Here is a 26398-nt window from a genome sequence, read left to right as displayed (position 1 = left end):
TGCTAGCAGAGATCACTTTCTCTAACTCTGCATGTTATTGCCATTCAGCTTTTGTACTTACACTTTGTACAATGTACCCATAAGCAATGTTATAATTTTGTTATTTTAAACTTTAAATAGTATTATATCAAATGTATCCTTCTATAACTTTTTTTTTTTTGCTCAACACTATTTTTTTAGTTTATCTATGTTGATATGTGTGCTTCAGTGCTTGATTCATTTTCACTTCTCATTATGTTCCATCATCTAAATACACTATAATTTATTTTTCTCCTGTTGATGGACATTTAGGTCGTTTCCATTTTTTTTCCATCCCAAACAATTCTGCACTAAACATTCTGGTATGACTTCTTGCACATGTGTGTGAGTTTGTCTAGGGCAGTGCAACTCTCAAGTGTGGCCCGTGGACTGGTATGAATCCACACCAGACCATGACCAGCTGAGTACAAAAACTGAGAATAAACATTTAGAAGACTATGTAACAATTTGATGTTGCTTAACAATTTGATGTTGTTGTGACGTTATCATGTTTTTAAGAGGGGTGATCCACAAGAGACTACAAGTTTTACAAAGTGGTCCTTCATTGCAGAGTTTGAGAACCACAGCTCTATGGAATGACCCAGCAGAGAAACTGCTGGGTTGTAAGATGCTAGAGCATCTCCCACCTTGCAGACACCACCAAGCTGTTCTCCACAGGAATTGCACGGATATACACATTCACCTGCAGTGTTGGAGAATACCTGTTGCTTCACATCCACCTCAACTCTTGGAAATGTCAAACGTTTAAGCTGGGGACTTGACCTTTCCATTGCACTCTTGTTGGTATTGTTTGACCTTTCGCCTAAGAGCTGAAGCTCAGGTACCCACCTTTCCCCATCTGTCCGACACTGCAACCACTCCTCCCGATGGTGCCGATGAGGTAGTCGAAAGCCATCTCCTTGGCATTGAGGTGGAGGAGCTGGCTGGCCTCCACGAAGCGCCTTGTAATGTCCAGGGGGTTGGCACCTACTAAAGGAATCATCAAAGGCAACTACTCATTTTCCTCCAGCATGGGGCTAATGCTTCTATAAAAGGACTTCCATAAACAGCCCAGGAAGTAAGGGGGAGTGATCTATTCCTAGGGTGAGCAAGTATGAGGGGGCTCCTAAGGAGAGGGCCTCGAGCTCCCAAGACCTGTCAGATGGTACTTTGCTCTCTGCCCCCTTGTCCTTCTCTCTTCCCGCCCACAGGCCTGGGGACTGATGCTATTGGTATTTAAAATAACACAGAATCCAGAAGGCTCCATCACTGATGAAACTCTGGGTCCCTGATCTTGGGATGACACCCTCATTGTGGACAGACCCCGGTTCTCACGACTCTCCTGGTTCTGGCTCTGCTTGGCTCTGTCTTGCTACCCACCAACTGGCCCTCCCGATTTACCCCCTCCTCCTGGGTGCTGCCTCTCTCTACCTTGGCGTCATTTCCACAAACTGCGCCCTTCAATACCTCACACTGTTCTCATGGCCAACCTCTCAATCTCGGCTCAGCAAAGCTGGAGGGATTGGAGGACAAAATGGAGAACGGAGAGGGGTGAAAGGATGATTCTTGGGGGTGGTCTCAGGAAGGAGGTGAGTTGCAAAGCAGACCCTTGGCTGCCACCTTTTCACAGCGCATCCTTGTAGACCTGTCTGGGGTGGGTGCAGTGGACGCATACACACATGCCCTGGCCATACCCTTCCAGGCCCAGAAAAATGAGCCAGGATCCAGTGAGCCAGTCTTCGCTGACTTACTGGACACGGACTCCAGCATGGCCTTCATCTTCAGGGTGAGGAGATCGGTCAGCAGGTGGATAGACTGCCTCTGGAACCTGTGAAGGGTCTCCTGGCTGGATGGCCTCCGGTGGCTGTGGGTGGGAGAGTGCGTGGAGAATCTGGCCAGTCCAGTGGAAGCGGGCAGCATCGGCAGTGGTAGCACTGGCGGGGGTGGCTTCTTCTGGACAGGGGCCTGCACAGGGGCCGGTTCCATAAGCACCACGGGCGGGGCTCCAATGCTGATCTCCAGGCCCAGGATCTCAGAAGGGGCAGGGATCATGGGGTCAGTGATCAACTCCTCCCAGGTGAACTCAAAGATGTTTCTGATGCCCTTGGGTACAGAAACGCCTGCGTTCTGGCAGACGATGAGTAGCTTGGAGATGCGGGCCAGCAGCTTGGGGGCCGTGGCGGTGTACTGCTGGTACAGTTCTCGGTTAGTCTCGATGTCATTCATGGTCCTAGAGCACGCATACTGCTAGGTAATACTGTCCATCTCAGACAAGAAGGACCTTCAGCTGTGAGAAGGCAGACACGCTGAGAGCTGAATGAGAACCAACGTTCTCACCTAAGGTGAGGCCTTGGGGACAGATGGAATGAAGTGCTGAAATGGCCCTTACAGGTCATTGAGCCAGTGTATCCTATGCGGGAGGATAAATAATTGGTCACTCTCTCCCACAAAGGGATGACCCCCCGTCACCCCACTTCCCTTCCCGGGGACCCGTCAGAGACCACGTTAGTGAGTCACTTTGGGAGGGGCCTGGGAATGAGCAGGTTCCCCAAACGGACCCTGGGCTGGAGGAAGGGAAAGGATGGGCAAGGGAAAAACGTTCCATCGCACCTTTCGTAGCCAGAGATCTGAGGGTGGAAGATCTGCTTGTGGGCTCTCAATAAAAACCTGCAAAAACAAAAAGATGTTTCATTGGTTCCCTCCGGGGGAAGATGATGTGGAAGCTCCTGGTTGCATCGCAAGGATGGGCCTGGATTCAACATGTACATCCAAGGGCGGATGGGAAAGGAGGAGGAGGATGAATTTTTTTAATCCAATGACTAATATCGTTTACCACATCTCCTCAAAACTAGAACTTCTGACAACTCCTGCTACCGCAGCCTTCTAATCATCAGTTCTATCACCTTCCATCCTGACAACCACTCCCCATGACGTCCATGGCCCTCTTCTCCTGCCAGACAATCCTCATTCTTTCACTCTTCAAACTGTGTCCTCTGGAGCCACCCCAAATTTGCCATTCCAGAACTGCGCCCCTGGTGCACACCCTCAGCATTTACAGTGCGGCTGCCCTGGTGTGAAAAGGCTATTACCTTTCCGTTTCACTGATGAGGAATCGAAGGCTTATAGAGACAGAGCTCTTGGTCAGGAGTTGCCTGCCTGCAGACTCTTGGCATAGAGACCTTTCCAAACACAACACGACTTCCTCACGGGCTTCCAACTGAACTGCCCATCCATCAGCAAAAAAAATCTCCTAGGAACAAGAGTCCCACAGAGCAACCCCTTCAGACATTCTGCTGGTTTGCAGATAAAGTGGCTTTCTACATCTATTTGCTGACTCCCTGGCATCTCTATTCTTCAGCTTTGGAGACTCAGAAAAATAGGTTCGTTTTTGAAATGATAAGTCTACAGAACAAAGAGACCACTCAGAATCTTGGTCATCTGGGCAACCAGCCAGAGGGATCTGACCCTGACCATGCAGGGCAGATCTGTTTTAAAGCCAGGATTCAAATGAAGAGAAGACGAATACAATCCTTGAAATGTTAACTGGTTTGAGAAACCCCACCCCACCCCCTACCAGTTCCTTTCTTGTGGGGTTAATTTTGAAGATATGCCTTACAAACAGATAAAAGCTGGTTTTAAAAACAGCTTTATTGAGATATAATTCACATACCATACAATTCACCCTTTTTAAAGTGTACAATGGTTTTTAGTATAGTCACAGTTGTGCAACCATCACCACTATCTAATTTTAGAACATTTTCATCACCCCAACAAACCCATTAGCACTCACTCTCCATTCCTCCTCCCCCCAGGCAACGACTAATCTGCTGTATGCCTCTATAGATCTGCCTGTTCTGGACATTTCATATAAATGGAATCATACACTATGTGGTCTTTTGTGACTGGCTTCTTTTACCATCATGTTTTCGAGGTTCATCCAAGTTACAGCATGTATCAGTACTTCACTCATATACTTCATTACATGGAGAGACCACCATTTGTTGATCCATTCAGTATTTGTTGGACACTTTGGTTGTTCCCACTTTTCGGCTATTACGATGGAACATTCAGGTACAAATTTTTCTGTGAATGGATGCTTTCATTCTCTTGGGTTGATACCCAGGAATGGAATTGCTGGGTCATATGATAACTCAATGTTTAACATTTTCAGGAACTACCAAGCTGGTTTCCAAAGTGGCTGCACCATTCTACAGTTCTTTTTACAAAACCGGTAATGTATGAGGTTTTAAATTTCTCCATGTCCTGGTCAACACTTGTTATTACGTCTTTTTTATTTTAGTGCCATCCTAGAGGGTGTGAAGTGGTACACTGTGTTTTTGATTTGCACTTCCCTAACGACTAATGATGTTGAGCACCTTTTCACGTGTTTATTGACCACTTTTCCACTTTTATATCTTCTTTGGAGAAAAGTCTTTTCAGATTGAACAACTGTTTTTTTTTGAAAAGAAATGTCATTTTAAATTAAATGCACAAATAACCTCTATTTGTTACCATGTATTTATCTCTGCAAAATTCAGCTAGAGGTGACCACGTGACTCCATTCTGGCCTGTGAGATGCAGGTGGAGCTGTTGGGTGGGATCCTGGACATCTTTTCAAGAAGTCTGTCTGCATGGAGAGAACACTTTTTCTTTACTCACTGCCCTTCTCTTTCTTCTTGTCTGGAATGGATGAGATGGCTGTAACTCTGGCAGCCATCTGGAGCCATGAGGTTACCTTGAGGAGGGAAGCCATGCATTAAAGGTGGCCGAGCAGAGGCACAGAGCCCGGACTCCTGCTGACATCACGGCACCCACACACCAGCACTTAACCACCTGCCTCCAAACTTGTTTCACCTGAGAGAACGAACCCCTCATCTCTTTAAGATCCTTTATTCAGATCTCTGTTCCTGCAGCCAAATGTGATTCCTGACGGACAACCAGCCGTGTGGGAACAACATCACTCCCTCCTTTCCACGTATCTAATTTTCATTGTCACTCGTTCATTTTTCCATCACTGAGACACAGGCCTTGCCCTCAAGTAGCTCAATGCTCAACAGGCAGAACAGACTTACAAAACTGATATAAGGGTCACACTGCCAAAAAAATGTAAAAAGGTCATGAAAACCCAAAGACAAAAGTCTAAAGGAAGCTGCACTGAAGGCTGTCATAGAAGATGAATAAGAAGTCACCAGGCAGGTAGGAGGGAGAAGGCATTCTTGGGAAAAAGAAAAGTATGTACAAAGGAACAGAGACATTTAAAGCATGGCAGGTTCAGGGAACCACAAAACACATCAGTATGGTTGGGGCCTTGGGGCTCTATGGGAAAGTAGCAGACAAGGCTGGAAAAGTGTCTAGAATCAGATCGTGAAGGGCCTTGTATGCCATGCCAAAGAATTTGCATGCTATGTAATCATATACTCAGTGCAAGTACTCAATGTATCGTCTTTAATTGCTAGTTGCATCTCATGTGGCCTCTGCAAACAGAGGGCAAGCATCACGTCTTCTCCCCCTTTTACAGCCTCCATGACACTAAGTAAGACAGCAAGTAAGCTACCACATGCCAGAAAGTGAAAAACACTTATAGCCTGAAAATCCAACAGATAGCCCAATAGGCCCATGTAGATGGCTATAAACAAAGTTTCAATTAACGATTCCCACAAAGAAATAAAAAGAGCATGGAAGAAGTTTATAAAGGATATGAAAAATGACCATCCTCATTCCAACATCTTCAAAGTTTTGCGGGCTGCCTCCTCTTAGGGGCAGGACAGAGATGAGGGGAGGAGTGCACACACACACACACACAGGCTACCATGACATGTCTGAGTGCTCTCTGCCAGGCAGAGGGAAATCCAGAAAAGGCAGTGTCACCGGGCGGCTAAGAACTCAGGCCATGCGACCTTGAGCCTGGCACTTGTGGACACCAGGCCCTGCCTCCCAGGACTGTGAGGATAAATGAGGTCATACGTGTTAAGGGTTGGCACAATGCCTAGCAGAGGTAAGTGCTCAATGAATGTTAAGCAGAAAAAGATAATCATTTGAAGTGGCTGAAGAAGGCTGTGCAATGGAAATGACAGAAACTGGTTCAGAAGTAGGTGACTAGTGAACAAGGACAGGAAGAGCACTCCAGGTGATGAGAAGAGCACTTGTTCAGGGTGGAGGCTCTAAATAGCCTGGCAAGTTTGGGGAACTGCAAGTAACTTGAGGATGCTACAGGTTACTTGGGGGGGGGGCGGTGGGATGTGTGGGAGGGGTGGGCAGCAGCCTGCTGAGAGGAGCTGGTGTAAACCGCTGAACCCTGGCTTCATCTTGCAGATGATGGGAAACCACAGGACTGCTAGCAGAGGTGGCACCTATACTGTGGGGCGCTCCTCCCAGGGGCCAGCGGTGTGGTGGGAAGGAGTGTGAGAAATACGACTGCAGTGGGATTAGCCAAGGAGGAGAGCTGTACCCACAGCACCCCAGGGGTACACCGTGGGGTGCAAGCAGAACAAGGATGAAAAGTGGGAAAGTTCTGAACAGGCTGTGGGAAAACCAAGGGCACCCAACAGAGAAGGAAGCTGAGGGGGAAATTCAGGCATGGCTTTGAAAAAAAAAGGGCATACTTCCTTCTCATACTGGCACTGATTCAAGAATACATTTTTGGGTAGAAGTTGTATCCAGCTGTATATTTAAAACCAAAATTAAACTTTGCTCCTTCAAGTAATCTGGTCCTGACTTTCTTTGCTATTTTCTCTAGTCTCTGGCTCTCTCTGGTTTTAACCAGAACGCTTTTGATAAGGACAATGAGTCCAGATGTAACCATGTGACTGCCACCTGTGAGTAAGCGCAGCTTCAGGCTGGGACAGGCAAGAGAACAAGCCCGCACCTGATGCACGCAAGAGGTGGAAATGGAATTAGAAAAACTAATAGACGCTGTCCTCTCCATTCAATATATAAAAGAACGTTCTGGACAGATGCTCGAATTCTCTAGCAGATGAGAGGAAGAAGGGCTGAGCTATGGAGAGAAGTGGATCTGAGAGGAAGGAGAGGGGGGTCACGTGCATACGATCAAGCTTAACTGCCTGCTGCCCAGCAAGGTTTGCTCTCGAGACTGCAACCTCAGTCACCGCTCTTCCTCGAGCTGAATCCACTTGCAAACCACCTGCATCCTCCACCAGGGGGATCTACTGTGGCGCCAAAGGGCCATTAAGATGAGTCTCCCAGCAAGACCCATCGGGAGACAAAAAAATGATCAGTGCTTTGACCCAGTGATTTTAGTTCTGAAAGTAATGCGCAAGGGAACAGTTTTAAAAGGAGGAGGGAAGATAGTTCTTCAAATGTGGTCAAACCAAACAAATAGATGCTTATAGCCACTTCATTCCTAACAGTGAAATAACGTAGCCAGCCAACAACTGAGGAACTGTTTTACAACGACGCAGATTAATATGAAGTATAAGGCAGCAAAAAAATAACTTGAGCTCAGTTTTGAGAAATGTTAAATTTAAAAAAAACACACAAATGGTAGGTCTACATTGATTACACATCCCATAAACACCTATGCTGATCATAATTGGAAGCAGAGATACAAAGTCTTTCAGTTTTAAGGTAAAGATGACACTTTAGGAAAGAAGACAATAAACAAGGGTCCCTGAAAAGAAAGCAGCATGTTCTCAGACAGGCTTGTGACCTGGGAGACCTGGGCTGGGAGCAGGGCCCATTCTTGTGTTTCCTGGTTTCCATATCAACCCTGAACAACTGAGACTGTGCAGAGAGGAGTGGTGTGGGGACTGAGAGGTCAAGAGCTACACCCGTGTTCAAGCTCAGGGAAGCTTACTTGCTGATAACGACCAAATAGAAACAGAACGCATCGTACCCCAGGGAAGGTTTTTACAACCGGTCAAAACCACCACCTAGCAGATGAGCTTAGAGTTGGAGAGAACATGGCAGTTAGAAATGTAGTGGGGAAAGATGCTGTTTAAATAGAGGGTAGAAAACAAGTAATATTGGTGACCACTCCCATCACTGGACAGACATACATTTACTGGGCATGGTTACACGAACAGCTGGGATTTACCGAGAAACGGTAACAGAAGATCAATACTCAGCCTGGGTGACAGGTTTTCACTAAAACACCCTGCTTCTTTTGATTGTTCTGGTTTTCCCATTTCCTAGACAATGATCTACACCATCCCACTGTTCTCCCCACTCTGCCCCGCCCCACACACATGCTCTGAACATTAAGCCAATGTCCAGGTCCACACCAGCAAATGCCTCACCACCTACCAGCCAGCAGGGCAGGTGCCAAGACCAGGGGAGTTTCATTTTCTCTCATGGTTTTCAGCAGGTTAACAAATTCTTTTCAATTATCACGACTTACCTTAGCCATATAGTTTTTTACAGGAACTGCCTGACATATAACTGACTTAGTTCAATTTTCTGGCTGAAAAAAAATTAAACACATATGGCGTGGCTACTCTGTGTTGTATTAACTGTAAAGACCAGTACCCACGTCCATTCCAAATTCTAAATTCTACTGCCTCATCTGTGTGTCACAACAAGGTCAGCTGATAGCCATCTCCCAGGCTGCACTACGGCTTTAAGAGGAAATAAATTATCCCACAAGTCTTCGGCAAATGCACGGCTAAACATAGCAGGAATCTCATGTATATGGATTTAAAGTTTCTCCTTTGGGAGCTGTGCAAGCAAACAAAATGATTTATTTAGCCAATTGAAACGAACTGTATCAAAACACACAAAGGCCTGGAGAAAAGATTACAATGAAAACAAGTAATTCAAAGCAATTTCTGATCCAAAACATTTCGTTTAGCTCCACAATGCCACGAATGAGGTGGGGTCATGCTTTCTGATAGAAGATTTCAGCACTGCTGGCTCCCAAGTCAAACAAGCCATAGGAGTAGCGTGAATGCTTAATGTATGCGCGGAAGAGATGTGTTTGCCAGTCCTTTAGTTACTAACAGGAGAGTTATGTATAGTCAGACCACAAAACATGTAAAAACAGATGATTTAGAGTTGTGCTGTGCATTCAGTAGCACTAGACTCGTGTCTTTTGAGCATCTGAAATGTGGTATAGTATGACTAAGGAACTACATTTTAATATTAAATTTAAAACTTGATAATCAATTCAGTTATTGGCAAACTCTTAAATGTTTTAAGTATGTTTGGACGAACCTGGGTATATGAATCTACTTTCAAATGTTTATTTTATGAAATCTAAATACAGATCAAGTATTCCTGATGAAAATTTAGCATCTGAATTAAGATGGGCTGTAAGTGGATACACAGTGGATTTTGAAGACTTGGTGTGAAAAGAAATGCAAAATATCCCATTAAACGTTTTGTATATTGATTAAATGTTGAAATATTTTGGATATACTGGATTAAATAGAGTTGACCCCTGAACAACATGGGTTTGAACTGTGAGGGTCCACTTACTCGCGTATCTTTCAATACTATTACAGCACTACAGAATCCAGTTAGTTGAAACCACAGATACAGAACTGTGGGTACAGAGGGCCGCCTGTGGAACTTGAGCATCCACGGATTTTGGTTTCCATGACAGGTCCTGGCACATACAGAGGGATGACTATATACCACAAAGTTAATTTCACTTTTTAAATGTGGTTCCTAGAAAGCTGAAACTGACACACACAGCTTACACCCCATTTCTACTGGGCAGTGCTACCAGAGCACGGGTCTGCAGTCTAAGAACTCCAGTGCCATCTGCTGGACACACTCCTACAAAACAGGCCCACAAGAAACAGTAAAACTGGAATTGTGTGAACGTTGAAAGACCTTGAGTCTGAAACGGAAGAGGATAAAACTGGGCTCACAAAACACTCAACATATGCTGTTAAAAGGGGATTAGAAAAAGGCTTACACAGTCTTTGAAGTCCTAGAGAATATCCAACTTACAGTTATTAGTCGACAGTGACCCTGAGCCAACGTGCACAGACTGCTCTGCCATCCACCCTGGGTGCCCTGGGCAAGGACAAAAGGTTATTTGGGGGCCCCTTCCGCGACCACTGCCTCCTATACTTGTGCGCTTGTTGCTGCCTGACTAGTCTTCCCATCCCTTCTCTATACTATGCCTCTCGAGTCCTTCTGCTCTACCTTATAAACACACCCTCTTCCCATCTTTCTCTTGTCTATTATTCACCTTCTCTTTTCTTCTATTTTTCCTTATGATTCTAGGATATCTAATAATTGTTTTTTCCTTTTAGTATTCCAATTTTTCTTTTTGTCTCCTCTCCTTTTGTCCAACAAGCTGTTTCAGTTGGTTTTACAGTTTTACATTTAAGCCTTTGGTCCATTTTGAGGTGCTTTTGTATGTGGTGTGAGGTATGGGTCCAAGTCCATTGTTTTGCATGTGGTGAGTCAGCTGTCCCAGAACCATCTGTAGAAGACTGTTCTTTCCCTACTGGATGATTTTGGCACCACTGTCAAAAAAATCAAGTGACCATAGATGTATGGGTTTATTTCTGGACTCTCAACTCTGTTTCAGTGATTTATCAGTATGTCAGTACCACATTTTTTGTTTTTTATAAATTTATTTATTTATATATTTTTGGCTGCGTTAGGTCTTCGTTGCTGCATGCGGGCTTTCTCTAGTTGTGGTGCGCGGGCTTCTCATTGTGGTGGCTTCTCTTGTTGCAGAGCATGGGCTCTAGGTGCCCGGGCTCTAGAGCGCAGGCTCGGTAGTTGTGGCACACAGGCTTAGTTGCTCCACGGCATGTGGGATCTTCCCGGATCAGGGCTCGAACCCGTGTCCCCTGCATTGGCAGGTGGATTCTTAACCACTGTGCCAAGAGGGAAGTCCAGTACCACATTGTTTTGATCCCTGTAGCTTTGTAGTAAGTCTTGAAATCAGGAAGTGAGTCCCCCAACTTTGTTCTTATTCAAAATTGTTTTGAATATTTGATATTCTGGGTCCCTTGCAATTCCATATGAATTTTAGGATGAGTTTGTCAATTTCTGCAGAAAAAGGCAGCTGGGTCAGTTGGTTTTCATTTTTGTTAGGAGAGGTATTTGCCTGATCAGGCTGACAAAATGACCATTTAATAGGTCTTGCAACTCCACCCTTGATCTGGACTTCAGAGGTTAAGTTTGCAAGAATTTGGAATTTTGTCTGTTACTGCTCAATACTGGGGAAAAAGACTGAGAGCAGAGGGTGCTGAAGAAAACATGAGTCTGAAGCAAACCTGCACCTAAACCATCTGTCACTTAGACATCACGTGATGAATCACTGACCCTCTCTGTGCTCCAGCTTGCAATCCATAATGAGAACAGGGGTGCTCCCAGCAACACCACTGTGCTGTGGGGACAGAGACCACGGGCTCCAGCAGGCGCTTCAAGGACCTCCTCTAGCACCTTCTTACAAGACTCACTGGCCTGGGAGGCAGCTGTAACAGCCCTGTGGATCTGGTGGTCAACTTCTACTGCTTGTCTGCAGCTGTGAAGAGGACACTGTGGTGTAGTAGGTAGAGGACGGGAACGGTACTCAGGCACAGGAAGTCCTTCTGGAGCTCTGCTCGCCCACTCGTTGTTAGTAAAGACAAAAGGACCTTGCTGTCCCTCACTCCAGCGCAAGTCCATCCCACCCAGGCTGAGGTGACTCAGCTCCCGAGAGAGATCAGGGCCCAGAGCGGAAGAACCAGGGAGGCAGGCGGAGATGAAAAACCAACCCTGGTGGCTAAGGAGCATCTCTTGCTCTTACCATGCCCAGCAACCTCCACATGTGCCCGTCACTCAATACACACTTAATGAACACCCACTATGCGTGGCTGTGATAATCACCACTCAAGAAGGGGTGATAGTAAGAACAAGTGACGTCAATGTCTACCTTTCTGGATTGTGAAGTCCTCCCTGGTCTTCTTGATCATTTCAAATGACATGCTTAATTCTCCATCAGTGTCAGGGTCCTCCTGGAGACTAGATCACTTTGCCTCCCACTGTACCCTCATGTGCCACCATTTGACAGGCCAAAATTCTTCCTGACAGATGCTCCACCAAATGACCTGGAAGCTGAATGCTTGGAACAAAGACATCTACAAGCTAGTACTGGCAAAAGGAAAGGAGTGGAACCCTTAAATCTGAGTAAGTCATGGGAGTGGGTATGAAGCAGACAGGATTACAAACTCCTTAGTATCAAATATTACAGAGTATGTTTACTCTATCTCAGCTCATATGTAAATCCAGATGAATTGGTATCTCCATACCAATTAGAATGAAATGAACAGCTAAGTGGCCAGAGTTCCCACAGTACCATTCACTTTCTTCCCTGCTGCTGACAAATACAGCCTGAAGTCTGGATCTTCAAGGAAAAGACAGGAAGAGAAAGTTACAATTCAGTCCCTAAAGTTAAGTTATTTTCTCTGCTCTGGGAGGAAGGCACCGTCAACAGTACAGACCCAAGTTATAGTGTTTTTAAGTTCATGTCACTTGTTTATAATATGAAATCATATCATCCAGGGTTTCAAAAGTGACCGCCTGGGCTTGCGGTGGGCCGCTGGGGGCTGAAGTGGATGATGTATGTGAAGAGCCGGGGTCATGGCTCTGGCCAGAGTGCTGCCCCGGGTCACTCTGTGCAGGTGCAGGTCTGTTCCATGCCTGGCTACTCAGAGAACCAGTTCTTTTTTGGTCCACAAAGTAATTCGATGGTGGGGCAAACTCAGGGTCTCTCTCAGCCCGGAGATCTGATTGCCTCTTCAACCAATACCCAAAGGAAAAGTCTAGTAAAAATAAGAAAGAGTATTATTAGAACTGATTATTGAATCATTGAATGTTTATTGTTATTACTTTTTAATTATTGTATATATTTCTTAAAAGCCACCTTAAATTCTCTGGAGAACAAGGACAGTAATAACAAAACTATAATACAAGGTATATGCGATGCTTACAAAGGATAAGGAACCAGGCTAAGAGAAAGGAGTGAGAACTTCCATGTGGAGAAAAGTTCAAGGAGGGTTTTGTGGAGAAAGAAGGCTGGCAGGCTCTGGAGACAATGCCAAAAAAGTACTAAAATTACACGTGAGAGACAAACATAAAAAATCAAGCACTTAAATCATTTGCTTGACATGATGTCACAGGTACTTCATAGCAAAACACAAGTTTTGTCTTTTATTGAGTTTTAGAAGACACAAAAGACACCGGTCCAGATCTATCTTGGTATTCCACCTCTATTTCTAACAGTAGCACTAACCAAAGGCACTCACCCATCTGCGTATCTTTTACTTTAGTCGTGGATCTCATCAGTTCCAACAATTCACACTAATGTACCACTGAAATGATCTTTTTCAAAAAGACATAAACCAGAGTCTTCTCCCAAAGAGAGGCTGCTGTAGGGACCATGGTGTATTTACAGAAAAAAATTACAGACAATTCTGCATAACCCAATGGGACCATATGTGAATCCAAGTTAATACACTGGGACGCAGACTGTTTTCAACTGAACATAAAAGACACCGCTAGGGCTTCCCTGGTGGCGCAGTGGTTGAGAATCTGCCTGCCAATGCAGCGGACACAGTTTCGAGCCCTGGTCTGGGAAGAGCCCACATGCCGCGGAGCAACTAGGCCTGTGAGCCACAACTACTGAGCCTGCGTGTCTGGAGCCTGTGCTCTACAACAAGAGAGGCCGCGACAGTGAAAGGCCCACGCACCGCGATGAAGAGTGGCCCCCACTTGCCGCAACTAGAGAAAGCCCTCGCACAGAAACGAAGACCCAACACAGCCAAAAATAAATAAATAAATAAATAAATAAATAAATAAAAAGTAGTACAGGTCTGTCAGAGCTGTACTTATAAAAAAAAAAAAAAAAAAAGACACTGCTAAAACACAGAATACATTAAAGTACCAAACCTTCATAAGGTTTTAAAAAACGGTTCCTGAAAAACAGCATCCCAGGGGCTTCCCTTGTGGTGCAGTGGTTAAGAATCTGCCTGCTAGTGCAGGGGACACAGGTTCGAGCCCTGGTCCGGGAAGATCCCACATGCCGCGGAGCAACTAAGCCCGTGCGCCACAACTACTGAGCCTGTGCTCTAAATCCCGTGAGCCACAACTACTGAGCCCGCGTGCCACAACTACTGAAGCCCGCTCGCCTAGAGCCCATGCTCCTCAACAAGAAAAGCCACCTCAATGAGAAGCCCATACACCCCAACGAAGAGTAGCCCCCGCTCACTGCAACTAGAGAGAGCCGCGCAGCAATGAAGACCCAAAGCAGCCAAAAATTAAAAACAAAAAACAAAAAAAAACAGAATCCCAAAGCTGTGAGACCACACGGGGGCAGCGGGAATTTCAGAAACCTTCTGCCAAGTGCTTCTTAAAAAAAAAACAAAACTCATCCTTTAGGCATGATGCCTTGTAGACCCTGATCTTTTATAATCACACTTTCTAATGCTCCTGGGTATTGAGAAGAAACAAGTTCAAGGATGTGGAGAATTCCTTAAGCTTCCAAGGACCACTAAGACTCACCAGAATCACACTCTGTTGAGGAGAACTGACCGCCTTACCTTTTCCTCTGTCCCACTCGCGGATGTGCGGCACCCCAGGCCTGGTATCCTTCCTCTCCTGTACGATGACTTCGACTTTGCTACTCTGGGCAGCTGTATGAGGAGCTGGCATGACCTCTGGTTCTGGTGGCAATGGCCCAATAACATCTCCATCTATTTTTGGCAAGAGAATAAGACTTCATTATAATAAAGCTTAAAACTACTTAAAAAACTAAATAGAACATGCTCATCCTGAGAGTACAAGCAATAACCGGTATTTACTGAGCACCTATCATGTGCCAGGCAGTGGGCTAAGTATTTTGTATACAATAGTTCACTTAACCCTGTAATAACCCTAATAAAGTCAGGATTGGTATTCCCATTTTATCCCCATTTTATAGATAAGGAAAATTAAGATCAGAAATGCTACACAGGTAGACAGTGACAAGGGCCAGGATTCAAACCCAGGATTTCAAAGTCTCTGTTTGACAAAAATAAACTCAAAATGGATTAAAGACCTAAGTGTAAGGCCAGACACTATCAAAGTCTTAGAGGAAAGCATAGGCAGAACACTCTATGACATAAATCACAGCAAGATCCTTTTTGACCCAGCTCCTAGAGAAATGGAAATAAAAACACAAATAAACAAATTGGACCTAATGAAACTTAAAAGCTTTTGCACAGCAAAGGAAACCATAAACAACACCAAAAGACAACCCTCAGAATGGGAGAAAATATTTGCAAATGAAGCAACTGACAAAGGATTAATCTCCAAGATTTACAAGCAGCTCATGCAGCTCAATAACAAAAAAAACAAACAACCCAATCCAAAAGTGGGCAGAAGACCTAAATAGACATTTCTCCAAAGAAGATATACAGATTGCCAACAGACACATGAAAGAATGCTCAACATCATTAATCATTAGAGAAATGCAAATCAAAACTACAATGAGATATCATCTCACACCGGTCAGAATGGCCATCATCAAAAAATCTAGAAACAATAAATGCTGGAGAGGGTGTGGAGAAAAGGGAACACTCTTGCACTGTTGGTGGGAATGTAAATTGATACAGCCACTATGGAGAACAGTATGGAGGTTCCTTAAAAAACTACAAATAGAACTACCATACGACCCAGCAATCCCACTACTGGGCAGATACCCTGAGAAAACCGTAATTCAAAAAGAGTCATGTACCACAATGTTCACTGCAGCTCTATTTACAATAGCCAGGACATGGAAGCAACCTAAGTGTCCATCATCGGATGAATGGATAAAGAAGATGTGGCACATATATACAATGAATATTACTCAGCCATAAAAAGAAATGAAATGGAGGTATTTGTAGTGAGGTGGATGGAGTTAGAGTCTGTCATACAGAGTGAAGTAAGTCAGAAAGAGAAAAACAAATACAGTATGCTAACACATATATATGGAATCTAAGGGGAAAAAAAAGGTCATGAAGAACCTAGTGGCAAGACGGGAATAAAGACACAGACCTACTAGAGAAAGGACTTGAGGATATGGGGAGGGGGAGGGGTAAGATGTGACAGGGTGAGAGAGAGGCATGGACATATATACACTACCAAATGTAAAATAGATAGCTAGTGGGAAGCAGCCGCATAGCACAGGGAGATCAGCTCGGTGCTTTGTGACCACCTAGAGGGGTGGGATAGGGAGGGTGGGAGGGAGGGAGATGCAAGAGAGAAGAGATATGGGAACATATGTATATGTATAACTGATACACTTTGTTATAAAGCAGAAACTAACACACCATTGTAAAGCAATTATACTCCAATAAAGATGTTCATAAAAAAAAAAAGTCTGTTTGGCACTATGCCACGCTGCTTCCCCTGACCAACAATCGAAGGACCAGAAACCTCCCAATTACTCAACTAAAGTAAGAGTCTCCGACTAAGCAAGGGGACTGAGGGTGATGACGAGCTGGAGCCTGGCGACAGGCTGTAGGCTATTCTATTTTGGCCATATTTTAAAAGAAAACAGATTTTTAAAAAGCACTGGTGGCACTTCACATCTTGTGGAAATGACAGATGTTCAGGAGTAGAGCAAAAACAGAGAAACAATACAGAGTTTAACATGTCACAGGGAGACAGCATTTATACAAAACTAAATGGATCATTTTCCGATTTCTAAGTGTTCTGATCTCCTTTCAAAGCTAAACTGAAGTGTGTTCAGAATTAGAAAATGGCCCATGGCTTAGCACAGGTTTCTGTGAGAGCTGGAGAAGCTTCTATGTGCCCCTAACACCCACACCCCCTTCTTCCTTTTGGGACTACAGTGCCCCCCAGCTTCAGCTGGTTATGTGTCACCTCGCCAGAGAGGCCATTTCCCAGCCTCCCCTGCAGCTGGGGATGGCCTGTGGATTCTGGCCATTGGGATGTAAATGCATAGGTTGTGTGTGATCCCGACTCACATTCCTAGAATGGAAGCTGGTTCCCCGCCCCTTCTTCCCCAGGGCTGGATCATGAACAGGTGCTGTGCAGGTGAGAGGAACCCTCTATGGAATGGCAGAAGCAATAAGACAGGAGGAGGCCAGGGAAAAGGTGACCGTACAGGGCAGAGCTACTACCTGCCCTGGATGGGTGTCCAAACTAGAGAAGCAGACGACCACCTGGTTTGAGCCAGGCTCTGTAGTGTCTCTGTTGGGGCAGTTTATCCCAGTCTAGCATAACTCTCACAGTGAGCAAGTCTGACCACAGTACTGGACGGTGCTCCCAAGCATTTCAACAGTCCCTTGGTAAGCTGTCTATACCCATATTTGTAAATCCTTTATTTTATTAACTTTCTGAATGCATGTCTTCTTTAAAATACATTAATTTATAATAACCAACAAAAACCACAACCATCGCAAATGAAAATAGGTCTAAAACATGTACGTGCACAACTAAATTTTATCCTAGAAAACGTTTTAAGTATTTTACTTAGGTATTTTACTCCTAAGTCTGAGTTACTAAACCATGCTGTTCTATGAAACAACACAATGTACTGTTAATACCCTTGTCTACAGCCTAAAATTTTCTTTGGAGTGTAATTCCACGCCACTTTGGTTATAAACACTGTTCCTGGCAGTATCTCCAAGGTGCACTGCTTGCTTAGAGAATAAAACTAGATTTCCACATTGCCAGTCCTATTATTGAGATATCAACTGAACTAAAATTTTTCCTTTTGAGGTTTAGAAACACGAGCCAAGATATACCTCTATCTTCTTCCTCTGCTCCATCCTCTTTTGATTTTTTCATCTTTTTTTGTCGGAGTTTGGCAAGTCTTGCTTCTAACATAGCCTTTCTCTTTTCCTTTATATTTTCTCGTTTTGTTCTCTGATCTGTTGTCTGAACAGAACAGAAAATTAGAAAATTATTAGCCTATTCACAATATTTCTGTTGAAAAAGATGAAATAATTAATTTTATTCTAAAAATAGACTAATTGATTTTCATGCCACCTCTAAGAAGCCATCCTTGAGATCTTCAACATGAAGACCCGTTAAGTCCTCTTACACAAGCCCTCTGATGTCTTCTGAAGTTTAGTAAGAGTTCACAGAGTATCCTGGAAGGCTTACCATTCAAGAAAATTCTGTCCTACTCCTTAACCCCCCTCTAATAACCTTCTATTTTCTCACCCAGGCCGCTCCAAAAGTGCCATATTTGAAACCAAGTTTAAAACATCAAAGTTATACAGGTGGGCTTCCCTGGTGGCGCAGTGGTTGAGAATCTGCCTGCTAATGCAGGGGACACGGGTTCGAGCCCTGGTCTGGGAAGATCCCACATGCCACGGAGCATCTGGGCCCGTGAGCCACAGCTACTGAGCCTGCGCGTCTGGAGCCTGTGCCCCGCAACGGGAGGGGCCGCGATAGTGAGAGGCCCGCGCACCGCGATGAAGAGCGGTCCATGCACCGCGATGAAGAGTGGCCCCCGCTTGCCGTAACTGGAGAAAGCCCTCGCAAGAACTGAAGACCCAACACAGCCAAAAAATAAAAGAAATAAATAAATAAAGTAGCTATAAAAAAAAAAAAAACCCCATTTAAAAAAAAAAAAAAAGTTATACAGGTTACTTTTGAACAACTATAATCTTAAAGTCTGAAACACCAAAATAATATGGCAATTACCTTTATGAAACCGATAATTGCATTCTGAATAGCAATGTAAATTTCTAATTAATTTACTAGATTTTTTTGCAGTACGGTACAACAAGAAACCCAACCGCTCAAATCCTTAACATCAACTGAGTTTAATTTGTACCTGCTCACGCAGCATTTCTAAAGTTTTCATCTGCTTGTTTCTCAACTCTTTATCTCGGGCAAAGGCAAAGTATCCAACACCAAGTTGCCGGGCCTCTGAAATAAGTCAAAATTATCCAAAAGATTAGATTTCCCTGATCAGTGAATTAAATTCAGACCAAATTCCTACCAAAGCAAAAAGGAACACAATGATGTCTCACACATTTTGTTTTGTTTTTTTCTAAGAAGCAGCTACAAAAAAAGTTAGAAGTTGTTTCCATCCTGTTTGCCAAGTGACAAGCGTAACAAATATTCGTTAACGTTTTAGTCATAGGCTGCCTCCACTTCTCTTGAGGAGCAAACTCGGATTAACAGACCCTCTGTTAGGAAGATACTCCCAATATGAATATTTTTAGGCTATGAAGTGAAAAAAGGGATATTTTCAATTCCGAAAGTAGAATCTTTTATTTCCACATAAGAGCTGCTGCTTTACGAACACTTCCTTTTATGCTTGTCATTTGTTCAAGATAAAAAAATGATTTAAAAAGCTGCCAGATGGGGGCTTCCCTGGTGGCGCAGTGGTTAAGAATCAGCCTGCCAATGAAGGGAACACAGGTTCGAGTCCTGGTCTGGGAAGATCCCACATGCCGCGGAGCAACTAAGTCCGTGTGCCACCAACTACTGAGCCTGCGCTCTAGAGCCCGCGAGCCGCAACTACTGAGCCCATACGCCTAGAGCCCATGTTCTGCAACAAGAGAAGCCACCACAATGAGAAGCCCGTGCACCGCAACGAAGAGTGGCCCCCACTCGCCGCAACTAGAGAAAGCCCGTGCACAGCAACAAAGACCCAACACAGCCAAAAATAAATAAATTAAAAAAAAAAAAAAAAGTTGCCAGATGTCTATACCATTTTCACGAATGTCTTCGTAATGTACGGGCCCCATTGGCCTTCTCAGGGACTCCCTCTCTTCTTCCTCCCATTGCTGGCGCTGGAGTTCTTTTCTCATATCTTCAGATAGTAAGGTTTTTTCATTTGCAGGACTAACGAAACTAGGAAAATAGAGCAAAAACCATCTTAGATAAGAGCTGTGACACAGCAATGCTTCAGTTCAGGAGGGCGAACATGGATGAGTAACTCTAGTTACGAAGAAGACGTTCCTTACAGAGGCTTCTGACCCACAATACCACTAGGAACCTGCAAAAACTATTTTCGCCTTTCTTTAATCAAAGCTAGCAACATATTACATTAGCATAATGAAATCTTGCCTCACCACTCAGACAAATTACTTTCCTTCCCACCCTGGTCTTGGGCTGAATGGAGGGGGCAGGAGAGGCAGAGAGGAGAACTATGGGCCTCCTGTGGATGGTCTCCCGTGCAGGGCCTCATGTCTCGTCAGGTGGCTCAGGGCTTCTGCACTTTCTTCCCTGTGCCAAGCCCAGGCCTACCTGACCCTGGAGGACGTGGACAAGGTGGAGCTTCTCCCAACACTTTCCACACAATAGCTGCCCTTGGTGAGAATTTTATTCCCTGGGATGTTTTAGCAAGTTACCTCTTAGGTGTGTCTTAGGCACCACAGAAAAAATTCTAGCCATAAAGCCCTTACTTCAAAATGCAAAGGTGTATAAACAAAAAGTTAAGCTAACTACCTCCCTGCCCCCACCTGCTGTGGGATAACCAAGAGTATATTCTTAAACACTTTCTCCGCAGTGGTTTGTTTGTTGGCTTGGTCTGGGCTCATTCTCTATTTGTTACTCTGTAGGCAGACATCCTTTCAAGTAAACAGATAGGCTCTAACTCATCCCTTTTAGTAGCTACACAATATGGATGATCAACCACTCAGGTTGTTCCCTGAGTGTGGACTATGTGTGTATGTGTATGCTAACCCCAAAAAAGTGCTTCCACTAATATTCTTATACATTAAAAAAATATTCCTATACCAGAGCACCAAAGATAATTAACTAAAAACAGCCTTGTGCACAAAACAATCCCCGTGTCTGCATGTCATGGGCAAAGCTTTGCATGTCACACTTACAGCCTCCCCTGAAGATTTTTATCCATTTCCAGCAGATGTGGCAAATCCTTTCTCATACAGCGCCGGGATCGCCCTAAAGAATCCACATAATCCACCCTGAAATAAAAGTGAAAAGACATGGAAAATTGTACATGACATATGGTTCCCTAAGTCAGGGAGTTGGTGCACAGTAAAAAGTTAATTTAGGCCCCATCACCAAGAAAAACCCTCAACCTGAGAGACCACTACCATTGGTAAGAACATGTTTTTCAAAGTTAAAAGTTGACACACAGTAAGTTCATTGAGCCCTTTATTAAATCTTAGTTTTAGAAACTGTAGAAAATGATCATGTACATCTCTGACCTCAAGATAAATACCCCACAAAGACCCTTGCTGCAGCATCTCAGAACTTACTTTAATTTGGTTTAAACAATTCCAAATATTTTATCAGCATCATAATAACTTTGCTCCGTACCATATTCTCAGCTTGCTCACTTCCTTACAGTCTTCCCAAATTTGACTTTTTATTCTTTCCTGTATTTCTTCGAATTGGTACAATTCTTCCCAATGAATTAGAACTTTCTTAATGTAAGTATTTTGAGAGACTCTTTTTAACTAGGAGGAAGCCAAGCAACACACATTTTATACCAAAGAAGCACCTCAGCAGCGGGCCCGTCTGTTACCTTTCACCCCCGTTCCTCTTTCCTCATCCCGGCCCACAGCACCTTTGTCCAGGCACGAGGCAGGGGAGCCAGGCAGCTGGCAAGGCCAGTGAAGTACCGAGACTCCCCCAACAGGAAAAGGGCAGGTTTTCATGAGTAACATTTCATTTGCATTATGATGCAAGACATTTTTAATTTTTAAAATTATGGGCAAGGACTCCCTCACAGCCTTTGGCAGGAGGCTGAAAGCACAGAAGGGCCAGCACTGCTGCTGGACCAACTCACGGTCAGATTCCCATGCATGTGGCTTTGCTTTTATTAGCCTTTTCTTTTGTCTCACACCTGCCAATTCCAACTGTCAGCCTATGATTTAAAAACTGAATGTTTGGGAATCCACAACTATAGTCCTAAAGCTGATGACCACAGAAATAAAACCTCCAACAGCAGAGAGCAGTTTCTTTCTCCCTTTTCTTCTTTTCCTTTTTTCTTCTTCTATGAATGGAGAACAAAAACCATTTAGCCAGATGGTCTGAGTAGTTATTTACAGTATTTTTGTGGAAAGATTTTCCACCACCTGGAACTTAACTACCTAAAGGATTTTACAAGCAGTTACAATTCTGGAACCTAATTTAAAAACAAAAAAGTGTCAGAACTGCTTGCAGTGCATCTTCCTTCACCATATGGTGGTATGTGACACCTTCAATTGCCCTCCAAACTCTTCAAATCAGTAACAAATTGGTTGTAATCATACAGGCATTAATATGAGAGGAAAAAAAAAAGACATTAAACCTTTCAAAGGAGATGAGATTTCTGCTATGAAAAGCAATCACAGGCCATTCTGTCTCCGGGGAAGGCCTCCAAAACATTCAGATCCCATCACAAAGAAGTGGCAGAACAGCAGCCAGCAACTGCCCCATGTAATCAGCAATCACCGAGCAAGCTCTCAGAGAAACAAGTACTCGAGGTACAAGGGGGACACAGGAGGGCTCGGAGTCATGCCCTCTTCACAGGGCTCTAGGGGGAAGTTAGGGCACACGCTCATGAAACACTCCTAACAGGAGCAGGCAGGGTATAAAAAGTACCAGAAGTTTGCCTCAATCTTCTTCTGGTAATGAGGCCAGTTATGTGTCAATATAAATAAAAGGTAAAACCCAAAGGAGCAGAAAGTATGTTTAAGTGCTACCAGAGCTCAGATGAGGGAGAAACCACTTAGACTAGAAATGATGATGAGAAGCATGACGGAAGGGATGGCATCATACATGCTCCTCTTCTGGTTGCTATAGCAAGCGTGCGGCCACTTAGCCCACCCCAAATATAAGTGTTTTAGAAGGCAGGTAAGAAGACCCCTCCACAGCATGAAGATGCAAGTTCTCTGTGTTTCCAAGCAGTGAAGACTGCTCTCTTCACTCATAAATGACTCCTGCCCACAGGGGCAATGGCTGACAAAAGGTCAACAAGTGCTGCCAACAACCCTAAGCAGTTCCTAACAAACACCCCCATAAAGAGGACATTTGAGTCTTGAAGCAGGGAAGGGGTGGGCTCTGCACCAGCAGGAGGGGAACAGGCAGGGTTACTCCCAGGACACAGCATCAGTGCATCTCCATGCAATTTCAAGCCCTTTTGAACAAGTTTCTAAACAATGTCTTAGGTACAAAAAATCATAATGGAATTTTCATTCTGGTCTCTCGTAAACAAAAGACTAGTTTAGTTTCCCCATCATTCACCTACTAAGCATCACCATCCCTGTTCTACAGATGAGGAAACTGAAGCTTAGAGAGGGCAGGAACTTGATCACAACCATATCACAAGTGAAAGGCAGAGCTGCTGCAGTCCAGATCCAGGTCACGATGCCTAGACCACACCGCCAGAAAATGTCACAGCCAGAGTAAGGCTCACTGGATCAGCTCTGCCAGCCTCTTTTCACTGGAAATAGAGATGACACTATCTACGTGATGACTCTCCATGATGCCTGAATAAGGACAAGGGTAGGGTAGCATGGGTAAAAAAAGAACATTCTTCTGCCTAAACAACTCTTTCACATCAATGAAACAGGCATATCAATGCCTCCGTGCCTGGCACAGTGCCTGGCACATGGCAGGAGCTCAGTCTATTTGTAATTATTTCTTTATTGGAGCTACTGCTTCTATACCTATAAATCCAATCCTATTTAAAGTGGAGTCTCTAAAGAAAGAAAACTGATTAAGAATAGAGAGAAAGGGACTCCCTTGGTGGCACAATGGTTAAGAATCCGCCTGCCAATGCAGGGGGCAAGGGTTCGAGCCCTGGTCCGGGAAGATCCCACATGCCATGGAGCAACTAAGCTCGGGTGCCACAGCTACTGAGCCTGCGCCCTAGAGCCTGCGAGCCGCAACACTAAGCCCGCATGCCTAGAGCCCGCGCATGGCAACGAAGAGTAGCCCCTGCTCACTGCAACTAGAGAAAGCCCACGCACAGCAATGAAGACCCAATGCAGCCAAAAAAAAAGAAAAAGAGAGAGAGACTGGGACTTCCCTGGTGGTCCAGTGGGTAAGACTCAGCACTCCCAATGCAGGGGGCCTGTGTTCGATCCCTGGTCAGGGAACTAAATCCCTCATGCATGCCGCAACTAAGAGTTCACATGCTGCAACTAAGAAGTCTGCATGCCACAACTAAAGAGCCCGCATGCCTCAACGAAGAGCCCACATGCCACAACTAAGACCCGGCACAGTGAAAATAAATAAATAGTAAATAAATAAATATTTAAGGACAGAGAGAAATGGCTTGATAACAACCAAACAACATGACTCTCAAAAACTAAACGCAAGTCTGACAATATTAACATGACCAAATGGCATAATATCACCAACCATTCTTCACTGGGGTCCTGGGGAGGAGGGATATCTTTTTCAGAAACGGTTTCTTCGTCATCGTCTCTTTCTGTCCTTCTATAATCTCTATTGGCACCAATCTCTTCCATTTCTTTGTGTTTGTCTATGATCTTCTGTGTGAAATCCACAAGGTACATATCCTCCACTTCTTCATCTAGGACATAAAAATCAATTTTCAGATTCTTGACATCAAAGAAGAAGAACACACATGGAATTGACATGAAGCAGTCACATTCATCACTAGGCGGCTATATTACCCGACAATTCAGTAGTTGATGTCTCCACCCACCCCCTAAATGCTCACAAAGACACAGAGCCACCTCGAGACTGACAGGGAAGCTGTAAATAGGCCACTGGACACATATACCACATAAAAAAAAAATCTTTAAAAGCCTAATGTTTTCTACTGTCTTGTCAATAACAAAAGACTTTAAGATAACAAAACCATTTGATTTCAAGAGACTCATACAGCCAATTACATAATACAGAAGCAGAACTATATTTCTCAGTTAAGTCTTTGTCACTATCAGTAATACCCCTCTCTAAACATGTGGGCCGTATCCCATAACCCTAATTATACTGCTACAGTATGGCAAATGTTTGAAGGGTCATAACACAGGTAAAAGAAGTCATCTGAATTCTTTTCAATCCAAAGAACACCACTTTCAGGTAAGGCACGGTGCCAGGATCTGCAGGGCATACAGAGATGTGTAAAGTGCCATCTGCCTGCAGGCCTTACAATCTACTTGAGCTAAAACATACACTGAAAGTTAAATAGCAATCCATGATTTTAATTTAACACAGGATAGCGGATGTATTCACAATGTTTACATGAAGTTTCACTCCGCTAGATTTAAGCTCTAAGGAACAGATAGTAGGTTCCCTACTACCAGGGACTGGTGTTACCCTCACTGTACAGTGGAGAATAGCTGAGGCTCCAAAACTTAACTAGCCCAAACATGCTGGTCCAATATGCCTATCAGGAGGTGGGCCTGCTGGTATGGACAGAACCAAATCTTCACGTCCACACACTCCTTTGGACTTAATTTCTGTATTAACAATATAAGTAAAGTTTGAATCAAACGAAAATAGACTTTTTTTTTAAACCACAAAAACATGTAACTCAAATGGGAAAGAGATATACGTTCCCAGAACTGAGTTGTAAGACCATGTAACAGTGAGGCCTCCTGCTGACTGACACCCTGCTGCTTCTTTAGGAGGAAGGCAAAACGTCTCCCAGGGCCCTCAGCTTTGCGAGCACCCAACCTGCCCATGCTGGGCTCCCTACCACACAGGGAACAGGCCTCTGCCGTCTGGGCAGCCCATGATCAGGGTCCAGCCCCGCTGCTCTCCTGCTGCCCCGCTGCCCCCTTTCCCTGCCCCTCAGACCCAGCCCTGCTAGTCGGCCCTGCCAGCTCGGGTCCTCTCCTCCCTCCGATCTGCTCTCTCCATTCTCCCCCCTGCAGAATCCCTTTCTCCAGTTTTCCAACGCCTTCAAGACCCCCATCAGAGCCACCTTCTCCCTAGAGACTTCCACACATGCCTTTTAAAGGCAATAACATATGCACTGCCTTGTAAAATCTCTTCTACTGCTGTTGAACTGTAGGTTGGGTTTTCTTTTTCTAGGGTGGGTATGAGGAAAGGGGGATCTTTTTTTTTATTATTTTAAAAGCAACTATAAGCACATCACAGAAAAAAACTAAAAATAGAGAAAAACAGGGGAAAAGGAACCATAACTCCAGTACCCTGATAGAACCTTAATTCCTCCCAGGTTTTTTTTTTTAACATAGCAATAACTGTAATTGTGGCCTATTTAGACCTTGCTTCCTAAACTTGTTTTGTTCTGTGCCATTTTCCTCCACTGATGATACCCGCCTTGAGAGCAGAGGCAGAGAATCTGACTTATACCATACTGGCTTGCCCCTTCATAGCACCTATCATGGGGCCCAGCACCCACGGGGCAACTGAAAAACTATTGCTGATTTTCTTGTCTCTGTGTTGGCACGGAAAGTAATCAATTTTATTTTTTAAATTTCTCCCTATTCTTACGATTATTTTAACGAATAATAAAATACCACAGAGGTGTATGAATTACAGAAAATAAAGATACATAAATACTCAT

The 26398-nt window shown here is 44.3% G+C and overlaps 2 protein-coding genes across 2 annotated transcripts in view; both read right to left on the bottom strand.

The window, feature by feature from the left end:
* C10H3orf20 (chromosome 10 C3orf20 homolog) overlaps nucleotides 1-2244 on the bottom strand; it is an 86132-nt gene extending 83888 nt beyond the window's left edge. The window contains exons 1-2 of the mRNA XM_007192652.2: nucleotides 1770-2244; nucleotides 868-1008 (exon numbers count right to left, since the gene is read on the bottom strand). Coding sequence (XP_007192714.2) covers nucleotides 868-1008; nucleotides 1770-2244 — 616 coding nt within the window. The remainder of the gene's footprint in view (nucleotides 1-867; nucleotides 1009-1769) is intronic.
* Nucleotides 2245-3703: 1459 nt separating this feature from the next.
* The window catches only part of CCDC174 (coiled-coil domain containing 174), a 34966-nt gene continuing 12271 nt past the window's right edge, over nucleotides 3704-26398 (bottom strand). The window contains exons 5-11 of the mRNA XM_007192633.2: nucleotides 24256-24430; nucleotides 20769-20864; nucleotides 19643-19785; nucleotides 18758-18852; nucleotides 17718-17850; nucleotides 14523-14675; nucleotides 3704-12746 (exon numbers count right to left, since the gene is read on the bottom strand). Coding sequence (XP_007192695.1) covers nucleotides 12448-12746; nucleotides 14523-14675; nucleotides 17718-17850; nucleotides 18758-18852; nucleotides 19643-19785; nucleotides 20769-20864; nucleotides 24256-24430 — 1094 coding nt within the window. The 3' untranslated portion in view covers nucleotides 3704-12447. The remainder of the gene's footprint in view (nucleotides 12747-14522; nucleotides 14676-17717; nucleotides 17851-18757; nucleotides 18853-19642; nucleotides 19786-20768; nucleotides 20865-24255; nucleotides 24431-26398) is intronic.

The sequence above is a fragment of the Balaenoptera acutorostrata genome, chromosome 10 (assembly GCF_949987535.1).
Source record: "Balaenoptera acutorostrata chromosome 10, mBalAcu1.1, whole genome shotgun sequence".
Taxonomy (NCBI): Eukaryota; Metazoa; Chordata; class Mammalia; order Artiodactyla; family Balaenopteridae; genus Balaenoptera; species Balaenoptera acutorostrata.
This window is presented reverse-complemented; position numbering and strand designations above follow the sequence as displayed.